Source organism: Acipenser ruthenus, chromosome 24, assembly GCF_902713425.1.
Source record: "Acipenser ruthenus chromosome 24, fAciRut3.2 maternal haplotype, whole genome shotgun sequence".
Taxonomy (NCBI): Eukaryota; Metazoa; Chordata; class Actinopteri; order Acipenseriformes; family Acipenseridae; genus Acipenser; species Acipenser ruthenus.
Window position 1 is genome coordinate 22,011,912 of NC_081212.1, and position 27,308 is coordinate 22,039,219.

General features: G+C 37.5%; 1 protein-coding gene across 2 annotated transcripts; it reads left to right on the plus strand.

The window, feature by feature from the left end:
• The first annotated feature begins 134 nt into the window (after positions 1-134).
• LOC131700578 (mitogen-activated protein kinase 6-like) lies at positions 135-21,664 on the plus strand. 2 transcript variants are annotated; one of them, XM_058998714.1, is made up of 6 exons: positions 135-284; positions 11,670-12,919; positions 17,070-17,214; positions 17,668-17,832; positions 18,128-18,329; positions 19,242-21,664. In XM_058998714.1, the coding sequence occupies exons 2-6, from the start codon at positions 12,365-12,367 to the stop codon at positions 20,341-20,343; spliced, it is 2,169 nt and encodes a 722-aa protein (XP_058854697.1). In that variant the 5' UTR covers positions 135-284; positions 11,670-12,364; the 3' UTR covers positions 20,344-21,664. The 2 variants fall into 2 exon arrangements, with proteins under 2 accessions (XP_058854697.1, XP_058854695.1); XM_058998712.1 differs by lacking the exon at positions 135-284 and adding an exon at positions 7,747-7,949.
• The last annotated feature ends 5,644 nt before the right edge of the window (positions 21,665-27,308 follow it).

The window sequence follows — 27,308 nt, forward strand, 5'->3', positions numbered from 1 at the left end:
TTGACTTGTCTGCAGTGGGGCTGGAGCTGGCACTCTAAGCAATACAATCTCCTCCCCCTCTCCCATTCTATATTAATTCCCTGTGGGACTACAACAGCAACAGCTGAACATGATACTTTGAGCACAGCATCACCCACTCAGACACTTTACACATCACTTCTTCAGTCTCTGGCTACCAGTCGTCTGATTGCCCTGCACCAAGACTATCACTAATGGGATATTTATTCTTATTGGGGTATTAAAGGATTTTCATGCTATTGGAGGAACTATGGAGAAAAACAATGGTAAGGGGCATTTTTATACTCACCCTTCTCCTGTGTAGACAGATAGGTCTATAGTAAATATTTGATAACTGCTATAAGTTTTACTTGTAGGCTTATTCATTTTGCACACATTGGAAGTGTTATTGTTGTAAATGACAGAAATACACACACCAGCAAGTGTTGAACAAATTGCTGGCATATAGTATTGTACCTGTGCAACTTTCCTAATCTGCTTTAGAAAATAATTGCTTACAGTAATATAGTGAATATATATTGTGCATGACAAGCACTTTCAAGTCATATTTCTTTCTATCATCAGGCAGTAAATACTGTTGGCTAAAGAGTGTTTTCAGTTAAAAGTCTATATTGCTTATTGGGGTCACTGGAAACGTGTTTGATTTATTGTTTGAGATGTGATACACTGGCTTTTAAACAGCGTTCACTTTCCCACCTCTCTCCTTAAATGCTATACTAAAAGCTGAGGAAATCCACTCCATTGAAGTGAAAATGGGGTTACTGTATGAACAGAAAGAAATACACTTGTGGAGCTTGTTAAAAATATATTATAAGAGACTTATAATATGATTTCACAAACCAATTAATGCTAGATGCAAACCGCACTTTTAAGTTGAACAGTAACTATTCAAGAAACAAAACTATAAAGATCAAACAGATCGCACAATGTAAGCAATCAGTTTAAAGAGATCAGGCTCTGTTTGACACAAATTGTCAGTGCATATTTAAAACATAAGGTTCACTGTATACAGAATAATCAGTTTCCATAATTACAGCTAAACTAGAACAATGTGAACTGCAGGTTGCGCTGAAGTTAAACTGTGGTTTTCAAAATCCTGAGGGCTGCATAAACTGGTTTCATTCATAGACAAATCTTTTGTTTTTGTTTTTTTTTTTTAATTGGTTTTCAGATTTTGCATACATTATAATGTTATCTTGTCAAATATTGTATCCAACAAAAAGATATTGAGCAAGAAACGGAAAAAAGAGAAGACTAGTGATTTTTAAAAAAAGAAATACTGCACATGTATTTTAAACCACTTATTTAACATTACCCTTGTGATATTCACTGTCACTTCATTTGATTATCCCCCTTTTTAAAAGTCACGTACACCCAAAAGGTGTTAAAAATCAGTAATTGTTCCTCATCTTAAAAATACCAGATTGTTGTATGTCATTGTAGATTTATAATTTCTTATTAAAATTAACAAACAAGCTATTGGCTTTGGGGCTCTATTCGTTAAACTAAACCTTCATTTTAAAAAAAATAATAAACACCATTGATTCCAAGACATCTTCAAAGTATCTTTTACAACACCGATATCTTACAATCGCTACTGTAAATCTTTAAATGACTTTGTTTGAATCAAGACTTTGAACCAAAAAAATGCTGAAAGACAGTTTCTCAAAGCAAGGAGATTCCACAATTTTCTGCCAGGTCTTGATTGAGCTCTTCTGCTTATTTGAAGAGTTTGCTTGTGATTAAACAAGGTAAGCCAAGTCTTTTAGTGGTTGAACTATTCATATTAATATTTTCCCATTTGAGTACTTTTATGGTCTTGGAACACACACCACATATCAATGGCTATCAAAGGCCATAACTCATAGCAGAACTTAAGCATGTGCTAGTAAAAAATCAACTAATTATTGTCGACTTGGTTAACATTAACATATACTAGATGGATTTCACAACCTAGTGACGACAGTATGATTTCTAACAGTGAGAAGCAGACTGTAACTAAGTAGAAGGGAATATGATTACATTCAAATGGCACTGGTGTAAATGGTGTCAGGGTCACACACAGTTGTCCATACACTGAACTGAACTGCATGGAGGATTCCTCATCAATTGGGACAGATGCTGTTTGTGAAGTAGTTTAATAATGCTGATATACAACATCCTTTAAGAGTTCTGATTTCAAAAAAATATTTAGTTATAGAGCGGAACATGTGTTTAGTTTTTTCAGATTCACTTCAAAATACTGGTACATTAACTTTATTTATACTAATACAAATACTTAAATACTAATATATGCTTGTAATGTAATGTAGAGTTTCAGCTTTAAACTCACATAATTGTGTGTTACGTGCATGCAGTAAATATTTCTAAATGGTAACAAAATTGTAATTACCCTTATAAAAGTTTACCCTAGTAATAAATAAAGCATAGCGAATACCATGGCAAAGCATGGTAAACAATGGTAAATGCAAAGAATAACAATAAGAAAAGCATGATCAAACTGCAAACTTACTGTGTAAATGTACCGTGGTAAACTTGTATAAAGGTACTTGTAGTTAATGTACCTGTGTTTGGAAGTATATCTGTTGTTTATATTAAGAGTGGCTTGTGGACCACTTGCAATCTTTATCCCATGACATTTGCTGTCATGGCATGAATCTAGAAACACGCTGTGCAATCATAAAATCAGGTTGTGCAATCCATTTGGAAAATTCTGCTAATTAACAAAGCTGAAATTAAGGTCACACAATCTCTTGGTTAAAATAACAAAGGTTTGATGACTCGAGCAAATTCTGTGAGAAGGACCAACCGGTTTTGATTTTCATTTCTCTGCATAATTTAAATGCACTGTGTACACTTGCCACTGCCAGATAGTAAGGCAATCCTGTAAGGGTAGTCAGTCTGTGAGCTGATCTCCTCAGTTCTGCTGGTTGTCCATTCGAATACCAAAATGGGAATCATTACTCAGCTCAGAGATATGTAACCATTCAACCAACTGGAACTTAGTTAAACACTTACTATCTAACTGAGTCATGACACTGGTCCACAAGCCACTAGACCGGTCACTACTGAGCTCCTGGTTACAAAACGGGAAATCAAGGTTACTGCATTGAATCATAAGTTCAGTTTTACTCAACAAATGAGAAATGACCAAATGGCTTCCTGAGAGGCACAGCAATGGCCATTTATCAAATGGCTTGGAATCATGACCTGATTAGATTAAGAGAATTTCAAGTTGTCTGTGAGTCAGATATAATATTATTAATGAATTTGAATGCTGGAAGCATAACCAGCAGGCAACCCAGCCATTTCACATAAACAAAGCTTTTTGAATGTTTAAAATGTTAATGAGTTGTTGTAAGGTACACAGTGTCCGGTTGAATAACAACCTACTTGTGTTTTTTAGACACATTCAAATTCACCCATGCCATTGGGAAATTTAAATAAAAACAGCTAGGCATTTGTGTATTACAATCACTAAACATACAGTATATTCGAAAGTCAAGTCTCTCTAATGTCTAATTCACCAAGAAATCTGCTTTGCAGTGCCAGCTTGAAGGACACATAGAAAGCGATACCTTGACAGTGATATCAGCTAGCTGCTTGCTTTCCAAGTAACATGTGTGACATGCCGACAGCCACTGAGTGATGGCACAAACAAAGGGCTATGAAAATGCAAAGAACTTTTCAGCGCAACTGGGAAGAATCAAATTAAGCATTGCCAGGGTACATCTGAGCCAACAATGTAAAGTCTTCACTTGGAGAGAATCCAGTCCTTTCAATGGTTACATCATTCTCCTTTAGGTCAGTTTATAAAGATGCTGTACCGCTGATGAATTGAGGACATTATTCTGTAACATGAGCAGAAAATACAGCTCCCTGCGTAAAACTAAAAGCATATGGCAGAACTTATACTTCTAGAGCACCAGGCATCTTTAGGGGATTCAAATTCCAAAGGATATGCAACAATTGCTTCTATGGTCAGGGGCAACTTCCTTACTAACTAGAGCAACATGAGCGTGTCTAAGCTGTAACGCTGCAGTGGTGTGTTGTTATCCTATCTCGGGACTAGAAGAATGCTGCATTTCATTATTGACGCTGCTAGGACAGGTAATAAAGCATGCATATTATATATGTTAGTTAAATGAGTTATATATTTCAATATGACCTTGATACTGTAGTGTGCGTCAGTATGTTTCATAAGCATCCTTTTTTTTATTTCTTAAACCCAGTCACACAAGCATTCTAACCTGGCTTAAAAGCAGTACACCCACAGTCGATGTCCTCCTCTGTCGCATACATACAGCACCGACCTCCTCCAGTGGTTATGTAGCAGCATTGTGCTGCATTCAGGAGCACATGGGCACCCACATGGTCCATCTGTGCTGATGCTCTGCAAAGCTCTCACAGTCATGCGAATCTGGCTTTCACTGCTGCTCATTCATCCGCTGGTGACAAGCTCTGAATTCAGATTTTGTTCACCACTGGCGTTGCTTCGTTATCTCGAGTCTGCAGTGGCACGCAAAGCAGAGGTGCTTTACAGTCAATATGTTTTGTTAATAGCTTTTCCATTTGAATTCACGGTACATATATAGTATAAGGAAGTGTACAGCAGCATCTAGGTTTTCATTCAGCCATAGATATATTTTTTGCTCATATTTATTTTTGTCTTTAATCAAAGAGTTATTTATCCCATTTGAAAAAATACTGCCGCAGATGTGACAACTTCCCTGCAGATTGTTTTTCCTAAATCTAGGTGACAGATGGACTGCCTTTTATAGACGTGCTGTTTATGTGGATAATTCTCAATAGGAACTGGTAATCCTGGTCAAAGCAGTTATGTTTTGATCTTTGAAGAGTGGATACTGGGTGTTTTTTGATGAATGAACAGGGAACAGGTTCATTATGTCAAGGAATCAGGGGAGTCTGATCTGATTGGTTACAACAGACAGCTGCGGAGGACATGAAGGTAACACTTACATTCATACAGATTTTTCTATTGCACAGTTTTCAACAGATCTATCGGTCTTAAATGTGGCTGTACCTGATTAGGCTGGGGATGATTAATCAAATCCTAATTATCTAAACATTGTTTCCTATTTTTACTTATTTACTGTGCATCAGCCTCACGGCAAAAGGGGATATAATAAACCTGATGATTACATTAAGTTAATAAACCTATGCGGCTAACATGCACTACTGAATGACTTGTAATGCTATACCCTGTGTTTTTGTTTTAATCAATTCCATGTACATATGCCGGCTACATCGCAGTATCTTTGTATGGAAATCTTGGAGACCTATCATACAGGATAATTAAATGTACACCTCTGGTAATACTATATACTAGTGATAGACAATCAAAGGCAATAAGTGAGTATTAGGTATTACTGTCTGACAGAGGCTATTTCTAAATATTTACATGTTCTATGGGAATGGGATATTCTCTGTCCTTTTATGGGTACTCTGTGAGATGTCTAGTGCTGCTGTATCTCTGGTTCAACATGCACTTTAGTTTGTCTTCCCTTAATTGATCTGTAGTGTAAGGAGAAACAAGGCTGCACCAAGGACACACAAGATCACTACCTTTATAAAGTGAGATGATTCCATGCACTTGGGTACATTTTTGCTTCTAACCTTAAGAGCATGAGATGAACATGAATATCCTTTCATGAAAGTGCTTCCTTGTTATTATAATTATTATTACTGTATTATTATTAGTATAGATTACGATCATCCAGACTACTTGCGTTCAACTTTACAATTGTATGTTCCCACGCTGTCTTTATTCTGTAAATATTGTATATAGCCCAGAATGATTTTACTTTCTTCTCTGTAATCAAGGGAGCATACACAAATAGTGGGTCTACTGGGCTATTTATTCTGTGTAGATATAAAATATAAGGTTCAGTACCATGTCAATCAACTTTCCATCTCTAAAGGGCTTCTATCAGACAGTAGCTGCCCGCTGCCATGTCACAGCATCAACTGGGAATCAAATTTCTTCTATGATGGAAGCTGTGGCTATAATGGCAGTTTACTATGATATGAAGCGCAATGCAGAGACACGTGCAAAACTGTGCAACTGTGTCCCAGGCATGGTCAAGCTATATTCCAAAATAGATTTTAAGTCGCATTAAGACTTTTGTTGGAGCTCAGTGCAGGTATATGCTTCAAAACATAGCTAATTCTCCCTTAATATTATACACAAGGGTTCACATAAGATTTATCATTAGGTTCTCACATGAGCAGGCCTACCAGCAGAAATGGTTTGGTACTCACCAAAAGTATGGTCGCCTAGTAACGAAGTGCGTTTTTTTTTATCGTGTGCCCAGAATGATTTCAGTATGATCCTTAAAGGTTTAATGGGCATGTCAGAGACAACAACAATAGTTTATAAATCTTTAGTACGAGGCTGGATTGCTGGTTATTACAATTTTTTACAAATCATCTCGCATTCTCTGTTTACTTCAGTAGCCTACCACCAAATTCCATCCCTGGGGATTAAAAAGCAAAAAACAAAACACTTATTTGTTGTTGAACACGTCAGCTTGACGGCACACTGGTATTTATAGAAGGATATAACATAAGTAAAATGCTTAAGTAAATTTAGTTTTTTTAAACTCATGTTTAAATGTAATGTCTCTCAAACATCAACACCTCCTCTCATCTGGGCTCAGTTTGCCACCCTGTAACTACATCCCTCTTCTCTGAATGGACAGCTAAATCGAGATCCCTGCTGTCATTGGTTGCTTCAAGTATCTATTAAAATGTTATGAACTGAAGTGATTCCACCTATCGCTCTCCATTTTTTAAAAATAAAACTTGAAGCAGCCAATGATAACACTAGCAGGGATGGACTGTTTAGTGAATTAGAACCATCTGGCCTTAAGTGAAATATGGGGACTGGTATTTAATTATGATCAGCAATAATAAGCTAAGTTACCCTGGAGATCGTTGTCAGATCCCAGAGACTCAATAGAAAATCGGGAGGTATGGGTGGTCATAGCCAGATAATATGTACCCCTCGCTGCCTATAGAAAAATGCTTTCAAGACCGCTTTTGTTTATTGGTGGGCATGCCTATACCTGCATACCAGTTATGTGAACACCTGGTTATTATTATTTATTTCTTAGCAGATGCCCTTATCCAGGGCGACTTACAATTGTTACAAGATATCACATTATACAGATATCACATTATTTTTACATACAATTACCCATTTATACAGTTGGGTTTTTATTGGAGCAATCTAGGTAAAGTACCTTGCTCAAGGGTACAACAGCTGTGTCCCCCACTGGGGATTGAACCCACAACCCTCTGGTCAAGGGTCCAGAGCCCTAACCACTGCTCCACACTTCTGCCCGTAAAGTATACACTTCTGCCCAGTTATACAATAAAACTGTTTTACAAGGGCTGGATTAGACAGAATTTACTGTATATTTTTGAGTCAAAGACCTTATAAGCAAAAGTGTGAACTTGGTGAAATATGTTAGTTTATTAGGCTTAAACTAGTTCAGCAATGTACAGCCATTTAAAGCAACTGTTACTTCAGCAGTTTTCTTTTTTAAGTGTGATTCCTATAACTATGCTGTTGAAAATCGATAGTGTATTTGTTTGTAATTATGAAAAGTAATAATAATAATAATAATAATAATAATAATAATAATAATAATAATAATAATAATAATAATAATAATAAAGTATACTTCAATAGGCCTCCCAGTCACACTGCGACAGCCTAGTATTTTGAATTTGCCGCCATAATTCTAGCACCACCCCCAGTTGTGAGTGCGTGGCTGACGCAACTGGCACCGTCACTCAACACAGTCTGAATGGCGATTGCGGCAGACACACAGGGTCGAGGGAGCGGAGCACAAACTGGGCTAATTACAGTTCGAAAAAATTCACATATGAGACGGATAAGTACAGTAAGTGATGCTAAGCCATTATTCTAACATACTGTTTAACAAAAAAAGTATCTGGTCTTTTTGTAAAATAGTCTATTTTGTGTGCTAGTATCTATGCCGGTCCGATGTCTCCTGACAAACAAGCGCCTTTGTGTTGCTGGTGATGACTCTGCTGTCGTGGTAACACACACGACGGGCCCTTTTGTTTCTAGGCTAGGCAATTTTGTAATAACTAGTGCTACAAAGAAAATGCTTACGTTATTGCAGTTAAACTGTAACTATGACGTCGTTAGCCATAATGTTGCCTATTTTTACCTTGGGTTTTCATAACCACCTCGCATTCGTCCGTCGGACCACCTTCATTCTGTCTCCTTACATATCATTTTTTGTAAACACTGGTGTGTCGGGCAGGGTTGTTTTCTTATGTGTTAAAGTATATAATAAACACACATGTTTTTAATCAAACCGTTATAGTTACACCGAGTCATTTGTGTTCTGTGTTGCGTAGGCGCTTTGGTTTACAGACCGGGGCAGGCGACTGCTACGTACGTTCAACAACGCTAATACGTTATTATATGCATAGTTCTGAAACATTTTGGTTTTCGTCTCGCATTTGACGCCGTTCTCTCTGTGGTAGCTTGGAGGATAATATGCGTATTTTTGTTTGTGAATTGGAGTGGAGTGTAATCTCTCGCGTGAACATTGTTCGATACCGAAAGCCATTCAGTGAGAGATTTGGGGACTGTTATAATTATTATTATTATTATTATTATTATTATTATTATTATTATTATTATTATTATTATTATTTATTATTATTATTTATTTATGTATTTAGATCTAGCTTGTTTTTACATCATAGTACTCGTACTGTACTGGACAGTGTACACCGCTCAAATGAAACGTGTTGGTATTACAAAACAGATATATATATATATATATATATATATAATTGTTGAAAACAGGTGATTTTTTGATAGTCACTTGCATTTAAATAAAAGCTTGATTGTTCTGGGAAACTTAGAAATGAATCTATACAAAAAATACAACTTGAGAATACCGTGTGTAAGTCCGCAGAATGTTAATGGCTACATTAGGTGTAGTTTACATTCATGGATAAATCTCTTGTCAGTTTTGTGAATATTTTCCGTAGTGCGGCTGCCTTGATGAGAAACAGTCCAGTCATCAGAGCTCAATGCAAATTAGACATAATCCATCCCACAAAATTGCAACGTGGCCGCTGTGGCGAGCTCTTACTGTAGTGAAATCAGGCGGGTGTGAGAGAACGGTCTGAAAAACGTTGAACATAAGTCCAATGGTTTATACTGTTTAAAAAAAATACCCCAAAAATCATTAAATAGCAATGATATGATAAGGAGATTTTGGAAAGTATCAGACGGTGACGTAAGTTTTTTTTTTTTTTTTTTTTTTTTTTAAGCGAGGGTGTATCTTATTGGGACGTCACACCTCCTTTGACGTAAATGTAGTTTCCACAGTTCGTCAAATTACACCGTGTGACAAATTTTTTTTGGTTCCTGGGTAGTAAGTGTTATTTCCTAATTGCTTATGCCTCAAAAGTATAGAAACTTTCCTTTTGTGACCAGGACAGTGATATTTTGAAATTTACCTATTTTCCAGAACATTCCAGATAGATTCAGTGCTGAGTAAACTTGGAGTAACTTCTAGAACTTTCTAGAACTTTCCAGTAATATAAATAGTAGTATAAATACAGGGGCCTTAAGCCCACCAGTTCAGTTTAGTTCCAGCTGCCTAAGTGGATACATATCTGCATTTTTCTGAGATGGCATCAAGAGGCTGCAAGCATCCGGCAGACGCATTTTGCTATGTCTGCGGCCAATTTATCAAGACAAGAGTGAAAAAGTACTCCGTGGAAGCATCTGCTAAGATGTGTGAGGCCTACAAGGCATATTTTGGCATGCCTGTCGGGGATCAAGACAAACCCTGGGCACCTCATTTCACCTGCGAGCACTGCAAAAAAACTCTGGAAGGTAAGATGGACAATTGTTGCTCGGAATTTTACGTTATAAAATTTGTTAATTTTTAAAATTGTAAAAGTTTTTAATTTTAAAATGTTTTACAATTTTCAATGTTATTGAAAAAATATATCATATATGAAAAATGTTGCGAGAATCTCTTGCACATTAGTCATGGGTGAAATAAATGTATTTTTGTAGGATGGTACAGAGGGGAAAAGAGAGCCATGAAGTTCGCTATCCCAAGAATTTGGCAGGAACCCACTGACCACTCAAGCAACTGCTACTTCTGCATGGTGGACCCTTCCAAGCGGACCGAGTTCTCTGTGGGGAGGAACAACGTCAAGTGGGAGCCACTGGTGGACCCCCGGAAGGTGCTGATGCCACCACTGCACATCAAATTGGGCCTTATGGAACAATTTGTCAGAGCTCTAGATAAGGAGTCGGCAGCCTTCAAGTACCTTCAAGACTTCTTCCCTAAGCTGTTTTCGTCGGACCACAGATAAAGAAGATCCTGGAGTGCAATGAATTCCCCAAGAAGCTCACTAGTAAGGAGAAAGCGGCTTGGAACAGCTTTGTCGCAGTGGTTCGGGGCTTCCTGGGCAATCACAAGGCTGAAAACTATGTGGAGCTGGTTGAGACTCTGGTGAAGAACTACGGCACAATGGGCTGTAGGATGTCCCTCAAAGTCCATATCCTTGATGCTCATCTTGATAAATTCAAGGAGAACATGGGAGCGTACTCGGAGGAGCAAGGCGAGCACTTCCACCAGTATATACTGGACTTTGAATGCCGCTACCAAGGACAGTATAACGAGAACATGATGGGAGACTACATTTGGGGGCTGATTCGTGAAAGTGATTTACAGTATAATCGCGAATCTCGAAAATCTACTCACTTCTAAATCTTTTGTAGTCATTTTTGTATTACTTTAGTATAAATACATATTAATTTGGATTCATATGTTGTTTTTTTCTGACTTTATGTGAACGAAAAGACACAAATTTGCCCGTTTTCTCATTGGAAATAGGTAAATTTCAAAATATCACTGTCCTGGTCACAAAAGCAAAGTTTGTGGGGAATAATAGCCATTTTCTATACTTTTGAGGCATAAGCAATTAGGAAATAACACTTACTACCCAGGAACAAAAATTGTGTTACATAGTGTTCAGTTAATTTCCTGGAATAATGTTAAACTTTTTTTTTTACACTTAAGTGAAGTATAACTGTGTGTGGCTAGTGAGTTTTTTTTAAAGGTTAGCCAGATCAGTTTCTTAAAGCAGGTAATAAATAAATACATAAATAAATAGTGTTGCATACATTCTACCTCATCACCAGTTGACATTCCTCCCATTCAATATAAATCTGTTTAGTATTTAGCTGTCGTAAGTGGAATTGGCATTGCTAGTATTGTGTAAGTACTCAAGATGGATGCTTAATGAAGTCTGTTGTTGCCTGCAGAAAGTTAACTTTTAATGTGAAGTTCAGAGGGTATTTCTATTTTTAGGGGGTCATTTTCATTAAATAATGGGAAGAGGGGTTTTTTTGTAATTCTGTATAAATCATCTAAGTTGGGGGTTATAAATCAAAATTATCTTATTTAAGGGTTATTTTCTCTCAATTGCTGTCATCCAATTGCTATGTAGTAGTTAGAAGAGGTTTCTGTAAGAAGCAACACTGTGGTGAAAGGTTTGTAGATTGTATGATGACAAAAGTGAAATAACTCTGTTTTTTCTTTCTTTTTCAGGTTACAGAAGTGTAAAATGGATGATAGCTTTGATTGCGACTGTGGTGAGCTAGAGCCACCTGATCATTGACGTGGAACTTTCTGGAAGTAAAGCTGCCACAGACTCCAATTGCTTGACCAGATGCTAAAAGTAGTAATTTAAATAGGAAACAATTTGACAATTAAAACATAATTTAAAAAACACCTTGTGCTCATTGGCACTGTAGAATGAAGCTGCTCAGAACCAGTCTTACACTGAATATATCTGCACTGTGAGGAGATGCTGTTACAAGCTTTTTATTTATATTTATTCAGTTTTATGTTAAATGTTAAACTTTAATCACAATCTGTTAAGATTAATTCCATTAGTGTTTCAAACTAGTTTTAAGTTGAAAAAATAAATAAATTAAAAAAAAGTCTGAAGGAGACACTGCACCTTTGAACTATGAAAATACTCTACATCTGCATATTACAATTAAACTTTCTCAATTTTTTCAGTAAGAGGACTGTGAAAGATTAAGTGGGAGGAGGGGGGAAGGGGGCACTGCTTGCCTGATTGGCTTGTGTTGTTAATCTCCAGGGAAACAAGTTTAGTTTTAAGGAAACTCCTATGGCTCCATGCACATGTTTTGATCTTCAGAAATTATATATAAAAAAAAATAATTAAAACTCTGCAGTAATTTGGCAACCAACACATTAAATCAAATTCTTCTACAATGGCAGAGAAATTTGAAAGTCTAATGAACATTCATGGCTTTGATTTGGGCTCCCGGTACATGGATTTGAAGCCACTAGGCTATGGTGGCAATGGTCTGGTTTTTTCAGCTGTGGACAGTGACTGTGACAAAAGGGTGGCCGTTAAAAAAATCGTCCTCACCGACCCCCAGAGTGTTAAACATGCCTTACGAGAGATCAAAATCATCAGGCGCCTCGACCACGACAACATTGTGAAGGTCTTTGAGACCCTGGGACCTAGTGGGAGACAATTGACGGAGGATGTTAGCTCTTTGACGGAACTGAACTCTGTTTACATCGTTCAGGAGTACATGGAGACAGACCTGTGCAAGCTATTAGAGCAGGGCCTCATGTCAGAGGAGCATGCCAGGCTGTTTATGTACCAGCTTCTCCGTGGACTTAAGTACATCCATTCAGCCAACGTCTTGCACAGGGATCTCAAACCTGCCAACCTCTTCATTAACACAGAAGACCTGGTGCTGAAGATTGGTGATTTCGGTCTGGCCCGCATTATGGATCCGCACTATTCTCACAAGGTATGATGGTTTTTATGCTGGGTTAATGTTTTCCTTTTAACAATGAACTATATTTCTACATTGATTGCCTCACAATACAAAAAAGCAGGCTAAAAATCCTAGTTGAAAGAATTTTTTTAAATAATCCTTTTCGTTACACTTGAAGAGTTGAAGCACTCAAAGTTACTGTATTCAACTTGCCTTTGAAATACTAAAAGGTCCTCTCAGAGTTAACTGTCTTTTATTTTTTATTTAAAAACTCCCTATAGAGGTGTCATAGTTCCTGAAATTAAAGGCACCTCCGCCTTGGTCTATCACAAAGGATGTGGTCCCTCCAAACAACTGTCTGGGGTAAAACTAGTGAAATTCCATGCTATGAGCGCTTTAAGCTAGTTTTGTTGTAGCCTGACATGATCTGTGAATGGGAATGGTGTGTGCTTCAGGAAGAAGGGATATTTTCTTCTAGGTTTCTGGAAGGAAATTGCTGGCTACGTTTCCCTTAGTTGATTACATACAGTAAAGAAATCAAACAGATTTACAGATCACATCTGTAAAAACTGCTTGACCAGCTGTGAATTTTGAAATGTAAATTCCAGTCATAGTGTCTTTAGAGTGTCTTAACACATAAACAGGAGAGGACTGGGTTTCCTCAAGTGCTGGGGGTATTAACTTGCATTCCACAATGTGTTAACCTTTTGTCAGCTGAGTATTTGCCAGTGACTGCCAAACCAGCTGAAAAATGTTGAAGTTGACTAAAGTCTTAACAGGCATGGCTACATTTAGTCACAAGGTGTGGTTAACCCCTTTCTGATAATGAAGTACAGTAAATTCTCGTTAATACGTATTTCAAGGGACCAGCAAAACAAAATGTATTAACAGTGTAAAATAATTAGTTAAGTTAATTTGTATTAAGAAGTAATTTTCAATAAGCGTCTGCTAAATTTGGCAGGGACCATGTCGAAAATTCGTTATCAGGAAATATGTCTAATCAGTTTGTTTTAACGAGGATTGACTGTATAGTTCCACCGTTTCTTTCTGGTACCACAAATTAATGGACAGTTCCAGTTTACATTCTTATGGTATTCATACAGTAAACAAAGTACCTTATTCCCACACCACCCCCACCCTTTTTGTTCCTCCCCAACTCATTAAATAAAGGCAAGGAAGGGTCTCCCCTTCATGCTCAAACAGAGCTGGCATGATTGGTGAGCCCTCCTGTGCTGTTAAAGTGAAGCCCTTTCAGTGTGAAATGAGAGCAGAAGTGCATCACTGGGTATTGAAATGAGATTGCAACAGAAGTGATTAGAATGCAGTTTTAGATCAGCAGTTCAGTTGTTATCCTGAAGCTTTGTTATTTTAAAAGTAAAAAAAAAAAAACTGGCTGAGTAGTCCATGAAAGACATTTTTTGTGTGTGTGTCATAAGGTTGGTCAGCTTGCCAGCAGCTCTTTTATGTTGGTTGTAATGCTAAAATGTTGTGCAATTTAATCTTTCAGGTTTTACCCTTTTAGAATAGCAGCCAGAGGTATGGCTTTCACAATTTGGAACCAGCAATGGTACATTGGGTTTCAGTGGTGTAACTGTACTCTGGCTGCCGAGCATACTGTTTGAAACGCCTGGTTTCTATATTAAGGACACCAATTGAACTACAGTACCTTTATGCATTGCTTTCTCTGGCCCATCCAATTTAACACTAAACTTTTTATTGTGTGATGTTTCAAAAATGGTAAAATGCAAGTGTGTGAATGTCATTTAAAAACAATGGGACACTATTTTATTTTTGTGTCCTGTTTAATTGTGCAAGCCCCATTAAGACTGAGGTGTGATTGCAACTGTCCTGAGTGTGTAACTGAAATGTATAGTTTTAGTTAATGTACTGCTAATATATGTGCAGAAGAGAAATACTTATGTAACTAATGAGGTTTCATTTGAATACATGAAATTGCGTTAAGTAGAAACTGAGGCTGAGCAAGGGAAATAGTGCCCCCCTCTATACACATAGCCCTGTGATGTATAGAGCACTGCCAATTGCCTTGTAAGACTGTTAAGACTTGGCTTCTGTTTATTAGTGCTTCAGCTTAAGGCACAGCAGGAATTTAGAAGCAATTACATAAATCATCTGAGAGTTTAAATTTAACCCTAAAAGCCTAAACATTAAGGGGGGATTCAGAAAAGAAATGATGGGGGGGGGGGGGGAAGCAATGGAGAAGAAAAAGTCATTTTATGCTATTATAGATACATGATTTCCATTACACAAGAGTAGATGTTAAAACTTCATGCTGATTTGAACTCGGCTCTCGCCAAGATAAGCACCAACTAAGACGTAGCTTTACAGTAAACTAATGTGATCCATATGTGTCTCCGTCCATTTACGTTTCCTTCCATATGATGATGTAGATATCCTTCTGTCTGGTGTTAATGGCTGAAGTGTAATGCTGGCTCCAAGGATCAGCTTATTTTGCCTCCCTGGCGCATCAGCACACACAACGGCTGCGATGCTGGCATTACTACTTTAGGTGTCGTTTGCAGAAAGCATACTCTTGTCAACCTGTACAGCACACTGCTCTCTTTTCTGACTAAGACAGTGCAAGGTCTTTACTTGGTTAAGTCTTTTCTTCTAAATGAATAGATAGGCCTAGTGTCTTGAGTGAAGCAGGTCATCTCGTTGGGATGCCACGTTTCCTCTTCGTGGTGGTCGTGGTTTCATGTTGCAGGATTGGGAATTAGCACATTTCTCTGATGTAGTTCTCAAGTTAGTTTCTCATCAACACCATCTGAAATGGTCAATGACAAACGAATGCTGTATCAGTGCCTTTTATGTTTTTTTTATTTATTTTAAATGCCGTCTTCAGTCAAAGAGTGGAGTGAGGTTGACCTCCAAAGGTACTGGCAAAAGGTAGTCCACCCTGAAAATATGAACTAATGTAACTTATAGGAAATAAGTCTAATATAGTTTAGATACAACTGCAACTTGTACATCAGCATGATAATATGAGATTTAGTCGGATTTACTTTATTACAAACATAGTGATGCATTGATAAACTCGTCGGTCAAATCGTCTGGCACAAAGCCCAGAGGAGACTGTGCTATTGGGTGTCAAAACAAACAGAATTCTCATCACTTTAAATTAATCCCATGGTACTACTCTATACAATTAGACTGCAAGCACAACTAGAAGTAAACCCAGTAAAGAGAAAGAAAGCTGGTTAGTGTACATAACTACAGAAATATAATTACAATACAATTCTCATCATTGCATTATTATTGGGATAAGTTTATCCACCTGTGTTGTTCTGATACCACATTGAAGTTGCACCATAACACTATTTTTTTTTTTTTTGGGGGGTGGTTGTCGGAGTGTCCCCTTTTATCTTCACTATACCTTTTGAGTAGGTTTATTTATAATTGTGTCCATTTAGCCATAGCCAGAACTAGACCACTAGCTGTTTGCTTGTTGGATAGATTCCAATTAGCCAGTGTTAATGTACCCCCAAGCTGTTGGTATTTAAAATTGGTAATCTGTGTAAGAATTAAATGTATAGATTAACTACTATAAACTATTGTCTGTTTTATACTGTATGATCTGCTTTAACCTCATCTGTCCTAATCCAGGATAGAAATGGTATTTCTTTGTAACTGTTATTTAATGTAAGTCATTGTTTAAGATATGCTAGCTGTGATGGGGATATTTGACTAGCAGATTGTAAATACATTTATTTTTTTACATATTTGATGTTGAACATTTAGTTTGAAGTCATAGAGTCCAATCATATTTATGGCCTAAAATATGAAACCAATTTTTGATATTTTGATATTGAAAACAATGTCAGTTGTTTTAAGAACAGCTGGTGTTGGAAATATGCAAGTTTATTTTAAGGTGAAGATGGTGACTAAAAGTATTAATTCTGTTCTAAACACCAAGCTTCAGTTTTTTTTAAATGTAAAACTTGATTTCTCAGAGACCTGTTTGTTTGACATTGTCTAGTGTGCGATCTGTATCATGATCGGTCTAGCATCCCACCATAATCATGACAAGGAAGGTGAGGGTTTGTCTCTTATAGATGCCATATGAGCTGGTGACGGGAGTGTTTACATGTTTAAAACATAGCTGTATTCAAGGACAGTAATGTGGATCTTTCTTCAGCTAACTTGTTATGCTTTCTTGTTCCAGGGTTACCTGTCAGAAGGGTTGGTCACTAAATGGTACAGATCCCCACGTCTTCTGCTGTCGCCTAATAATTACACCAAAGCCATTGACATGTGGGCTGCTGGCTGCATCTTTGCAGAAATGCTGACTGGGAAGACCCTTTTTGCTGGTCAGTTAAATATTTGCTTGCCAATCGTATTGTTGAAACAGATAACTGATCATGTCCTTCCTAAAATGCAGGTACTACAGAGATTCTGCTTGTGTGCATTCCTTTTCAAATGTTCTGCAGCATAGTCTAGTGTCTTATTGTTCTTAAAGCAAAAGAAACAATAACTTCAAGATTGATGGGGGTGGGGGTGCTGCTGCTGCTGCTAATCTTCATTTGTGGGACATTTGTAATCCATTTTTTGACAGGTTTCCAGTTCATTTACATAAACATAACTATTTTACTAATGAGTCTTACTTTGTTCTCTGAAAGTAAGGTGCCTGGGACCAGTTTTATAATGAATGCTTCTGGAATTCTAACCCTTGCTGTGCTAAATGTTTTAATAATTGTGTTTACTTGTCGCACTTCACTTGATTCATCCCTTTTTATTCATTTTTTGGTTGTTTTTTAATCTAGGTGCCCATGAGCTGGAACAAATGCAGATGATTCTGGAATCAATACCTGTGATTCACAAGGAGGATCGAGAAGAGCTTCTCGGAGTCATCCCAGTCTTCATCAAAAATGACATGTCTGAGCCACATACGCCATTGGCAAAACTGATGCCAGGCATCAGTGCAGAAGGTAACACAAAACATTGAATACATTTATTGTCTTCTAGCTTTCCTTCCTAAAAGCCAGCTTGGAGCATACAATATATAAATACATTTATATTCATCATGTGGTGCCCTATGATTGCTGGACAGTACAATTTATACAAACCTAAAGTACAAAAATAATATAAAATAAAATATATATATATATATATATATATATATATATATATATATATATATATATATATATATATATATAAAAATTTTTTTTATTATTTTGTGATATTGTAGAACAAAATGTTAATAGGTTTTTGTTTTGTCAGCACTGGATTTTCTCAAGCAAATTCTGACCTTCAACCCAATGGACCGATTGACCGCAGAAGAAGCCTTAGCCCATCCTTACATGAGCATCTACTCCTTTCCTCTTGATGAGCCCATCTCGAGCCACCCCTTTCACATTGAGGATGAGGTGGATGATATCTTGCTAATGGACGAAAGTCACAGCCATGTTTATAACTGGGACAGGTGAGACCTTTACACACTGTATGCAATGTCCATAGTTTAACCCTTTGCAGTCCATTTATTAAGTGCGCGTCAGGCGCTTCGGGTCCAATTTATTTTCACATGCGCAGTTAATTTTAGACGCGCTGTTTAAAAGTATTTTTTTCTACAGTCAAACGGGTTTAAAAGGCCCTGCATATCAACAAAGCACTCACTAGGCATCTCCAGCCCGCCCCACCCTTTCGTTCGCTATCGCTTTCACATATGCTAAGAAATAAATAATAATAATAATAGTCGTACATACCGATCGATCATCTCCTGATCACTCGTTTTATCACCAAACTCCTCAATAATGCGATCCAAGTCATTATTTTATTACTATAACATCTCAAAAAAGCTCTGCAAATGTCCGTGATAGTCTCTGTGTGATGATTCAGTAACAGCCAGCTTGTTTTCTTATGACCGCCCCTATGTGATGCCAGGGGCAAGTATGACTATTCTTTTTTTTTTTTTATCGGCTTGTCTCGGCTCCTGTCGCTCCCACTCGGCCATTGAATGGTTTTCTCGGCTTTTTCCGGAGAAAAAATAAGAGAAACCCGTTTTTTGCGTTTTTTTGATGATATCGGACCAATGGACCGGATAGGAATAATTGCAATGTCGGACCAGTTCCGACATAGGACCGCAAAGGGTTAATTGGTTTACATAACTGCATTGTATTGTTTTTCAAGACTTGGTATAATTCTAATCTCTCCTCAATTTTTGTTTTATAAATCTAGTGTCATTTGAAGTTTGTAAATGTAAAATGTAAACTGTTTTAGGACCATAAGATCTCTTTAGTTGTGTTTTGTGGATATTAATCTGGTAACTCAATGATGTTGATGAAAGATTTTCATTATGCTAACATACCCTTTAACTTTGTTTCATATATCATGACAGCCAGTTTTCTGACCACGACTGGCAGGTGCATAATTACGAAGCCGACGAAGTTCAACGTGATCCAAGAGCAATCTCTGACTTTACAGATGAGGAGGAAGTGCAGGTAGACCCCCGTAAATACATGGATGGTGACAGCGAGAAGTATCTGGATGACCCTGCTTTTGACTCTCTCTTTCCTAACGAACGCTCCTGGCAATTTGAAGATCACCATGAAAACAAGTATTGTGATCTGGAATGCAATCATACCTGTAACTACAAAGCCATCTCCCCATCCTACCTGGATAACTTGGTGTGGCGGGACAGTGAAGTCAATCATTACTATGAGCCCAAACTAATAATAAATCTGTCAAACTGGAAAGAGCAGAGCAAAGAGAAATTGGATAAGAAGGGCAAAACTAAATGTGAAAAAAACGGATTGGTAAAGGCTCAGATTGCTCTGCAGGAAGCTTCCCTGCAGCTGGTTGAGAAAGACAAAGAGAAGAACCCGGTTTTTGACTTTGATTCTTTCATGGCAAGCACCATCCAGCTCGGTTTACAACCAGAGCCTTCCGAAGTCGATCTTTTAAATGATTTGAACAGCTCGGTATACCAAATAGAGTCTCAAATAGAATCCAAAAGCTCCATGTCCAAGTCTGTGAGCCAGGAGAAAGAGCAGAAGGGAATGGTCAATCTAGCCCAGTTGGGGGGTCGAACGCCTAATCCTTGGGAAAGCCAGTTTGAGAGCACAAGTGTTGAGGGGGAGAGTTGCTTAATAGATGAAGTTTGTTGGGATGTAAGGAAGGATGAGCAGTTAGAGAAGGAGAATACTTACACCAGTTATTTAGACAGGCTGTTTAGCAGGAGAGAGGAGGTTGACGTGGTAGAGCCAGAGCCAGTAGAAGATAAGATTCCAAGGGACGATAGAGAGGAGGCAGGATTTCTAGGAATGAATGGGGATATCCTGTTCAACAAGCAGTTTGAGTCCTTAGCCCTCCCACAGTTTGATAGCCCTGCTGATTCACCACTTGGGTCACTACAGGCTGTCTTAACACCTGCAGCAGTGAAATGTTCCCCCCAGATTGCCCATAAAACATACAGCAGCATTCTTAAACATTTAAATTAAAACACGCAGTAGACTTTCTGATTTGTTTTGTGTGCGTGAGACCTTTAACATCTATGTGTTTCACACTTATTTTTTTTTTATTTAAATTGTGTGTTTTTTTTTAACTTGAATCCCTTTTGTGTAACCATTGTTCTTGAGTATTTGTTTGTGTGTTTTTTTTTTAAAAATACAGATTCTAAACTGGTATGTCGTTGCACACAGTGTAGACAAACAAATGACACAAATGCAATAGAGGCAAACTGAAATTGATAGGAAAATGCACTAAACCAAGTTTGGAAGCATTCTGTCTGAAACAGCAAGACGAACACAGATTAACCTGCTTCACATGGAATGGTTCTTGCCTTGGCATATACAGTACACAGTGGGAAAAATCTATTTGCATGAGTTTTTATTAAGTGCAAAAACCTCATTTATGAAGGCAGTTTTTTGTCACAGGAAGAAATCCTAAAATCGTTTCATACTGTAACATTTCTTAAGACACATGATGCTAGCAGCAACCATTAACTGAACGCAGAAATTGGTACACATGTGTTATCTACCTCAAGGTAACAGCAATGAGTGGCAAATTAGGAGCCACGATAGTGCTTTACAGCATGAATTTCCACTTTGCAGGAGTCCTATCTCATTGACTGTATAAGTGTGCATTTGCCATAGTGAAGGTGTTAATATACACCATTATTTATTTTAGCAAATGTAACATGTTTTCTGTATTTATTTTAATTTGTAGATTCAATGTGACTATTCAACATCTGAGGCATATTTTATTTCAGAAAATTTTAGGTTCAACACTTTGATTAGTTAACTGTATGCTCAAATGCAAAACATCTGCTTGAGTTAGTAAGCTTTCCATTTCCCATCATTTGTTTTCTTGCTTTGGAGGCAAGCACTCGCTGTGTGGAGTTCATTTTTATTGTATAGGTGATAGATTTCATTTAAAAAGTAAACCGAACAGCTTTAATATGAATTTGAAAATGCGCCTAGAAGTCTTAAATTCTGTGTTTCATTTTTTTTTTTTTTATAAAAAGAAAAAACGTGTAATGTTAGAATCGTTTGCATGGAAGTAACAAGTGGAAGATACAATAAAACTAGAAGTTAAAGGTTAAGTATTGTAAGTCATTACATTTTCATTTAATTGTATGTTTTTATTAGTTTATATATTTCAAACAAGCATGCTAAAAAATAGGTTAAAGTGTAGCATGTAGAACATTTCTGAAAATGTGTTTGCCTTTAAATTCTAGTACTTATTTTCTGTATCATTGGTTGCCCTGTTTAAAAATAAATAAAATAATACAATTAAAAATGGCCAGCAAAAATAGAATAATGTCTGTTCATTTGTTCTAATATTTGTGTATAATTGTCTATGTTGCACAATGTCCATGTAAACTTCTGCTTTTTTTTTTTTTTTAATGCCAGAAAGAACAAAGTTAAGTCTTAAGGGTAGAAATCTAGAAATCATCAAGCGTAAAATGTATAGCAGTTGGCCAAAAATGGTGCTTGCCTCAGGAGCATTGCCTGAAGTTAATACAGTCCTCAAGAACATATTGATTTAGGAAGCATTTTTCTCTACAAAACTAAACTCATTCCATCACATGAGTGCTTTTATGCCATGAGTTAGAGATCTGTGTTCATATGTTGCCTGATTACAGGGTCAGTGCAGATGCTGCAGCACAGACATGCACAGGAGTGGAGGAAAACAGTATGCTATGGAAAGCTGGTGATTTTCATTAAATGCTGGCAAATTGCTTACAATTGTTAGTAACTTCAGTGCAAAATGTCCCAGGGATGGGAAGTGGCAGCCAGAAAGTTCTACATGTTCACTGCGGTGGAATACACAGTTTCACTATGCAGTGTTAACATACAGTACAGAAATGCGAACTACATTGACATTTACAGCATTATAGCCATTACATAATTCTAAAGAGTTAAGACATATGACAATCCCCTACTATAAACCTGAATACTCTGTCCAAATAAATGGTCATTTTCCTGTAAACATTTGCAATTCACATGTGTTGTACGCTATCATATTTTCAATATGTGTTGATTGTTTGAATAGGGTCATTTTAGGTAATGGAGAACAAATAAATGGCAAAAGGGCCTCTTAACGCTACCTGTTAAAATTGTAAGTCGGCCTGGATAAAGTGTCTGCCAAGAAATAAATAATAATACTATATAAAAGTAGGCATTACTGGTGAAATACCAGAAGATCCTCTAGGCTAATTGTGAGGAAGAGAGGAAGCATGTCAAGTGATGAACAGGCTTCGGTGCAGAATGCTTCACCTTCTGTATTGGCACATCTGTAATATGATTTCCCCACCACTCTTCCTCATGTAAATTGCGCTAATATGTAAGCTGATTGCACTCTCTGTGTTAGTTTGTCAGTTTAGTTTAGCTTGATTTGATTGACACTCAAGATTGTAAACAGGCTCAAATTATCATGAAGTTCACTTTATAAATAGACACTGACTGCTCATGCCATGAACTTGGAGAATAAACTTTTGTGCCTGAAATAGACAGGACTTACATTGTCATTGCTGGTTATAACATAAACAGAAATGGATTGCTTTATTATATTGTGAGATATGTAAACATAGGATGTTGTTTCCTTTAGTTTCCACACGCATAGCAAACAATTACATCTCTTACAGTGGTTCCAGTAATAAGGTCAGAAACATCTTGGTACAAAGCAGTAACCAACAATCTGAAACTGCAACTAGAAATGTATTAGCAATTGGGAAAATACCTACAGGTAGCTGGTGCAGCAACAACAGCGGTAGTAACTGCTCAAGTGTATGCATATATGCATCTTCTTTTCTCCACTAATCTAGCCATTTCTTCATTCCATTTAACTGCATGTTTTCATACATGTTTTATTGTTTGGATATTTGTTTTTATAAAAGTATGAGGCTTATTATTTCTGAACACTGTTGTGTATCAGAAAATGTGCACACAGCTTCATAATGTTGGAGGAACAGAAATAGTAGAAGATTTTTATACCAAATCGTTCCCTTAAAACACCTTCCAGATGCCGATTAGTAGAGCACTGTCATTTGCGAGCCCACACTTGTGTGAAAACCCATCTGGCTGATTGAGTGTTAGGTCACTTCCTGTGTTAAGTTAACAGGGCCCCTGGCCACTTGGGCCTTCCACTTACATTCTGTGCTGCACACAAGACCCTGTTTTGTCAGTTACAAGACAGGATGTGAATGGTGAGAGGAAACCAAATGCTGCAACCAAACCTGCAGCTTTGGGGTAGAATAAAGCACCCCCAATGTGTGGTATTTAAAGACAGAGGGCCCTTCTGCACATTTTTGACTGTAGTTTGGTAGTATTGTTTCGTGTTGTTTACGGTACTACAAATAAGGAGAAGCTTCTCTTATGCACACAGAATAAGAAAAGAGAAGAGAGTCAAGACTGCCTTACTGCAAGGAAACTACATTTTGATAAAGAAACAGGAGGCTGTGTGACAACAAGGTTAGAACTGAGTGGTTGAACCAAGTATACTGGTTTACAATATCCAAACTCCTTTGATGATTACTTCACTGTGTGACCCTTTCCCTCACCTTTCCCCGTGTACCTGCTGTAAAACTGTATTAATTGGGCTTTCATAGGTTAATAGTTTCTGGACAAACAAACCTATTAAAAATGTGTTTATAAATAAAATGGATGTGGGCATATAATTAAGGAAAAGGAAAATAGCCTGAATAAGACTTAACAATCCATAAAAAATGGAAAGGAAGTGTGTACTCATATACAATTATTTCCATACCACAGCTACCTCACCGTTTAAAAAAAAACAAAACTTTTTTCCCTCATTGATTTGTAGAATATAAAAACACCATAATATTCAATCATGTGACCTAGCGTGTGTTTCCAAAACACCCAGCCCTTCTGACCTTCAGAACAGTTGTGAAAGGTTAGGCTACCTGTTACTGCAGTCCTTCAGATTGCTCCTGATAGCTTTAATGAGCTGCACTGTTTCCTGCTTTGCACGTCAACAAGGTGCATGTAAAGGACTGACCATTGTATAGTATTTTCCATCCTAAACAAGAACAGAAAAACCTAAACGGTTGATTTTTACACACAGACACAAAAAACATATGACATTAAGTGCTATTCTGTGTTCCAGGAACAACTAAACATCGATTTTCCAAACCATTATTTACTGTATCACATTTCTACTGCATAACAAAACCATGTAATCCCTTTTTGACCTGCTGGGAAGAATGATTTAGAGCTGCCTGAACCATTCAAACAAGTCAAAAAAAATCCATACGGTTTGCCCATTCCCTGTGTAGTACTTAGGCACTACATTTTGATGTATATCTTGCATTTTCTATGTTTTACATTTCAAACATAATCCTGCACAAGACTGCTATTGACAAATGGTCAGAGATCCCTCAGGTCAAACCAGTGCTGCCCTGGCAGACCATGATGCTCACAGCCTATTAACACTGTTATGATATCATTTAAAATGATGATACAATTTGCCTACTGTACCCTGATTATATCCCTCATACACCTCACGCACGGCAGTCGTGAAATCAGAATTTGTTTCAAGGCTACAGTGCTTGAGAATACTAAAGATGATTCATCATTCAATTGAAACGCTGATTTCAATCGTAAGGCTTCCCACTCCCATCCGAACATAAAAACAAGCAGCTGGCGTTCAGCACTCCAGAGATCCTTCTGCTGTTCAAAAGTCACCGTCTCTGAAAAGCCTTTTGCAAAGAAGCCATTTTCACAGGATACCAATCAAATAGTCATTTGTGACAGCTGTGGATTTTCAATTTTTTTCCAAGCGAACAGGTTTCATAGTCCAGAGCTGATATACTAAGAACACAGGCCATGTTTAGACGCGGTCTTAAGAAGGCCTTGCTGTCACACTTACATGAAATCATGGCATCAGAGGACACTATTCTCTTTAAATTTTTAGGCTTATTTGTTTATGTGGAGACACATTTAAAAGGAATATCTTTGAAGATTGTAGCCTCAGAATTTCACCACATCTCCAATAATCTCCAGAAATGGATGTGTAGTCTGGCTTCAGGGGTGATTCATTAGGTGACAACTAGAAAGAAAATATACGTGAATTGAATCTGTAATTGAACTTGTGGATCTTAATGCACCTTGAGTGGAGGTCTCTGAAATGTTGCTGCACTGAGAATAGCTGGTGTTCATGTCTGTGTCGCAGTTTCATTTTGGATGGCTGACAAGGGAGCCTGAAAAGACAGCGGCCCACGTCATTGTGCCATTGCAGTTATGCAACTGTCCTCTTAGTAATTCAAAGAGGAGGCTTCTTTGAGGATGCACACTAGGATGCAAGGTGAACTGTGCTGAATTCCAAACTGCCTGCAGTCACGTCACTATGCTCAGTTACTTCAACTGAGGGATCCCTTTAATGCTTGAGAATTTGGGGGACAATAATACATCAAATAAATGTTTGCTACATTAGTTTATATAATTTGGATCATTTTAATTGTGAGGTTTATACAGATGTAGCTTGACGAATACCATGTCTGATCGACCGTGTTGCGGGGCTAAAAGAAACTAGTAAAATTCTTTAACAAATGTTTCGACTAGAAGGTTTTTTCAATGTCCGCAATGGTGAAATGAGTTCAAATAATAAAATAACGTATCAATCAAATCTAACTATCATGTAAGTGTTTTTCCACAACCTTCTGAAATGACACTCACCCTTCATAAACACTTCTAAAGATATTAACTATGGACCTTTTTTTTCATGTTTCCTGTTTTACATTTGCAGGCAGAAGAGTAGTATTGTATTTTGTGGCTGTTCCTTATTTGCATAATTCCAATGTCAGTTTGTCTCCTCTTAGGCACAGACCACAGGATTACTGCAGTCTATTAACATCATTTAACCTCCCCCCTCCCCCTCCCCCTCCCCTACTCAGAATAGATGGATTACCTGGAAGTGTTGCCATTTCCTTGAACTCTTTAAACAGACTGATAGGCTTAGCCCCTCCACATCTGATCATGTGGACTACAGTCCCAGCACAGTAACACAAGACCTGCAAACATGTTGGAGGGGAACCAGGAGCAAATGCTCTCCCTGCCAAGCAAGGCAATTCCGTGTCTGAAATTCCAGTATTGGACAGGAATCATTTTATATAAGGTTCATTTGATTTGGTTACACTGATGACATTAAAAAAAATGTAATCTCACAAAAATACCAAATAATTGTAGTTGTTTAGTTTGTCATGCCACAGATTTAATTTGGCTTTCTAAATTGTAAGTACACCTCTCGGTATACAGTAGCTAAACCTGAGGCCTGTGAAACCTTATATTATTTTACTTAATACTGAATTATTTGTACTGCTAATGAGATCACTAAGCAGTGTCTTGGAAAGCTGCAGAAACAAAAGAGGCTTGGTGATTGAAGATTATTGTATTTCAGCCTGAGGACTCATGGACATGAAAGTGGATTGCACTTGTGGAACGAGGCTGGCTCTGTTCCTTGATTTAGGAATTTGTTTTCCCTTTTAAAGTCTGTATCTCAGGCTCAGAGCAGGGAGTGTTTGAAGTCTATATGGACGGACGTGCACATTAGATTGACTCCTCTATCATATTCTATATGTCACTGAAATGTGATTAGAGAGCTGGCAGCACCCATGACCTCAGAATCTTGTTTTACAGGCCAAGCTCTTGCCTAGAGGAGAAAGCACCTCCTATTGAAAAACCATGACAGACAAACTTTGACTGCGCAGTGTTAATATTGAATACTCTGCTTAATGCACTTTCTTTCAATCAGTGAATGGTGGTTACTTGGTGACTAGCATACAAAACAGGATACATTTCCTAAATTGCTTTTACATCAGGTTTTCCCTGAGTATGACAAAATGACAGCTGTGTTCAATTACAAGTCTGAACGAGGCTCTGCATTGTTCATACAGGTTGTTCCTTTTTATCAACAATCATTATGAAACATCACTTTCCAGGCACCT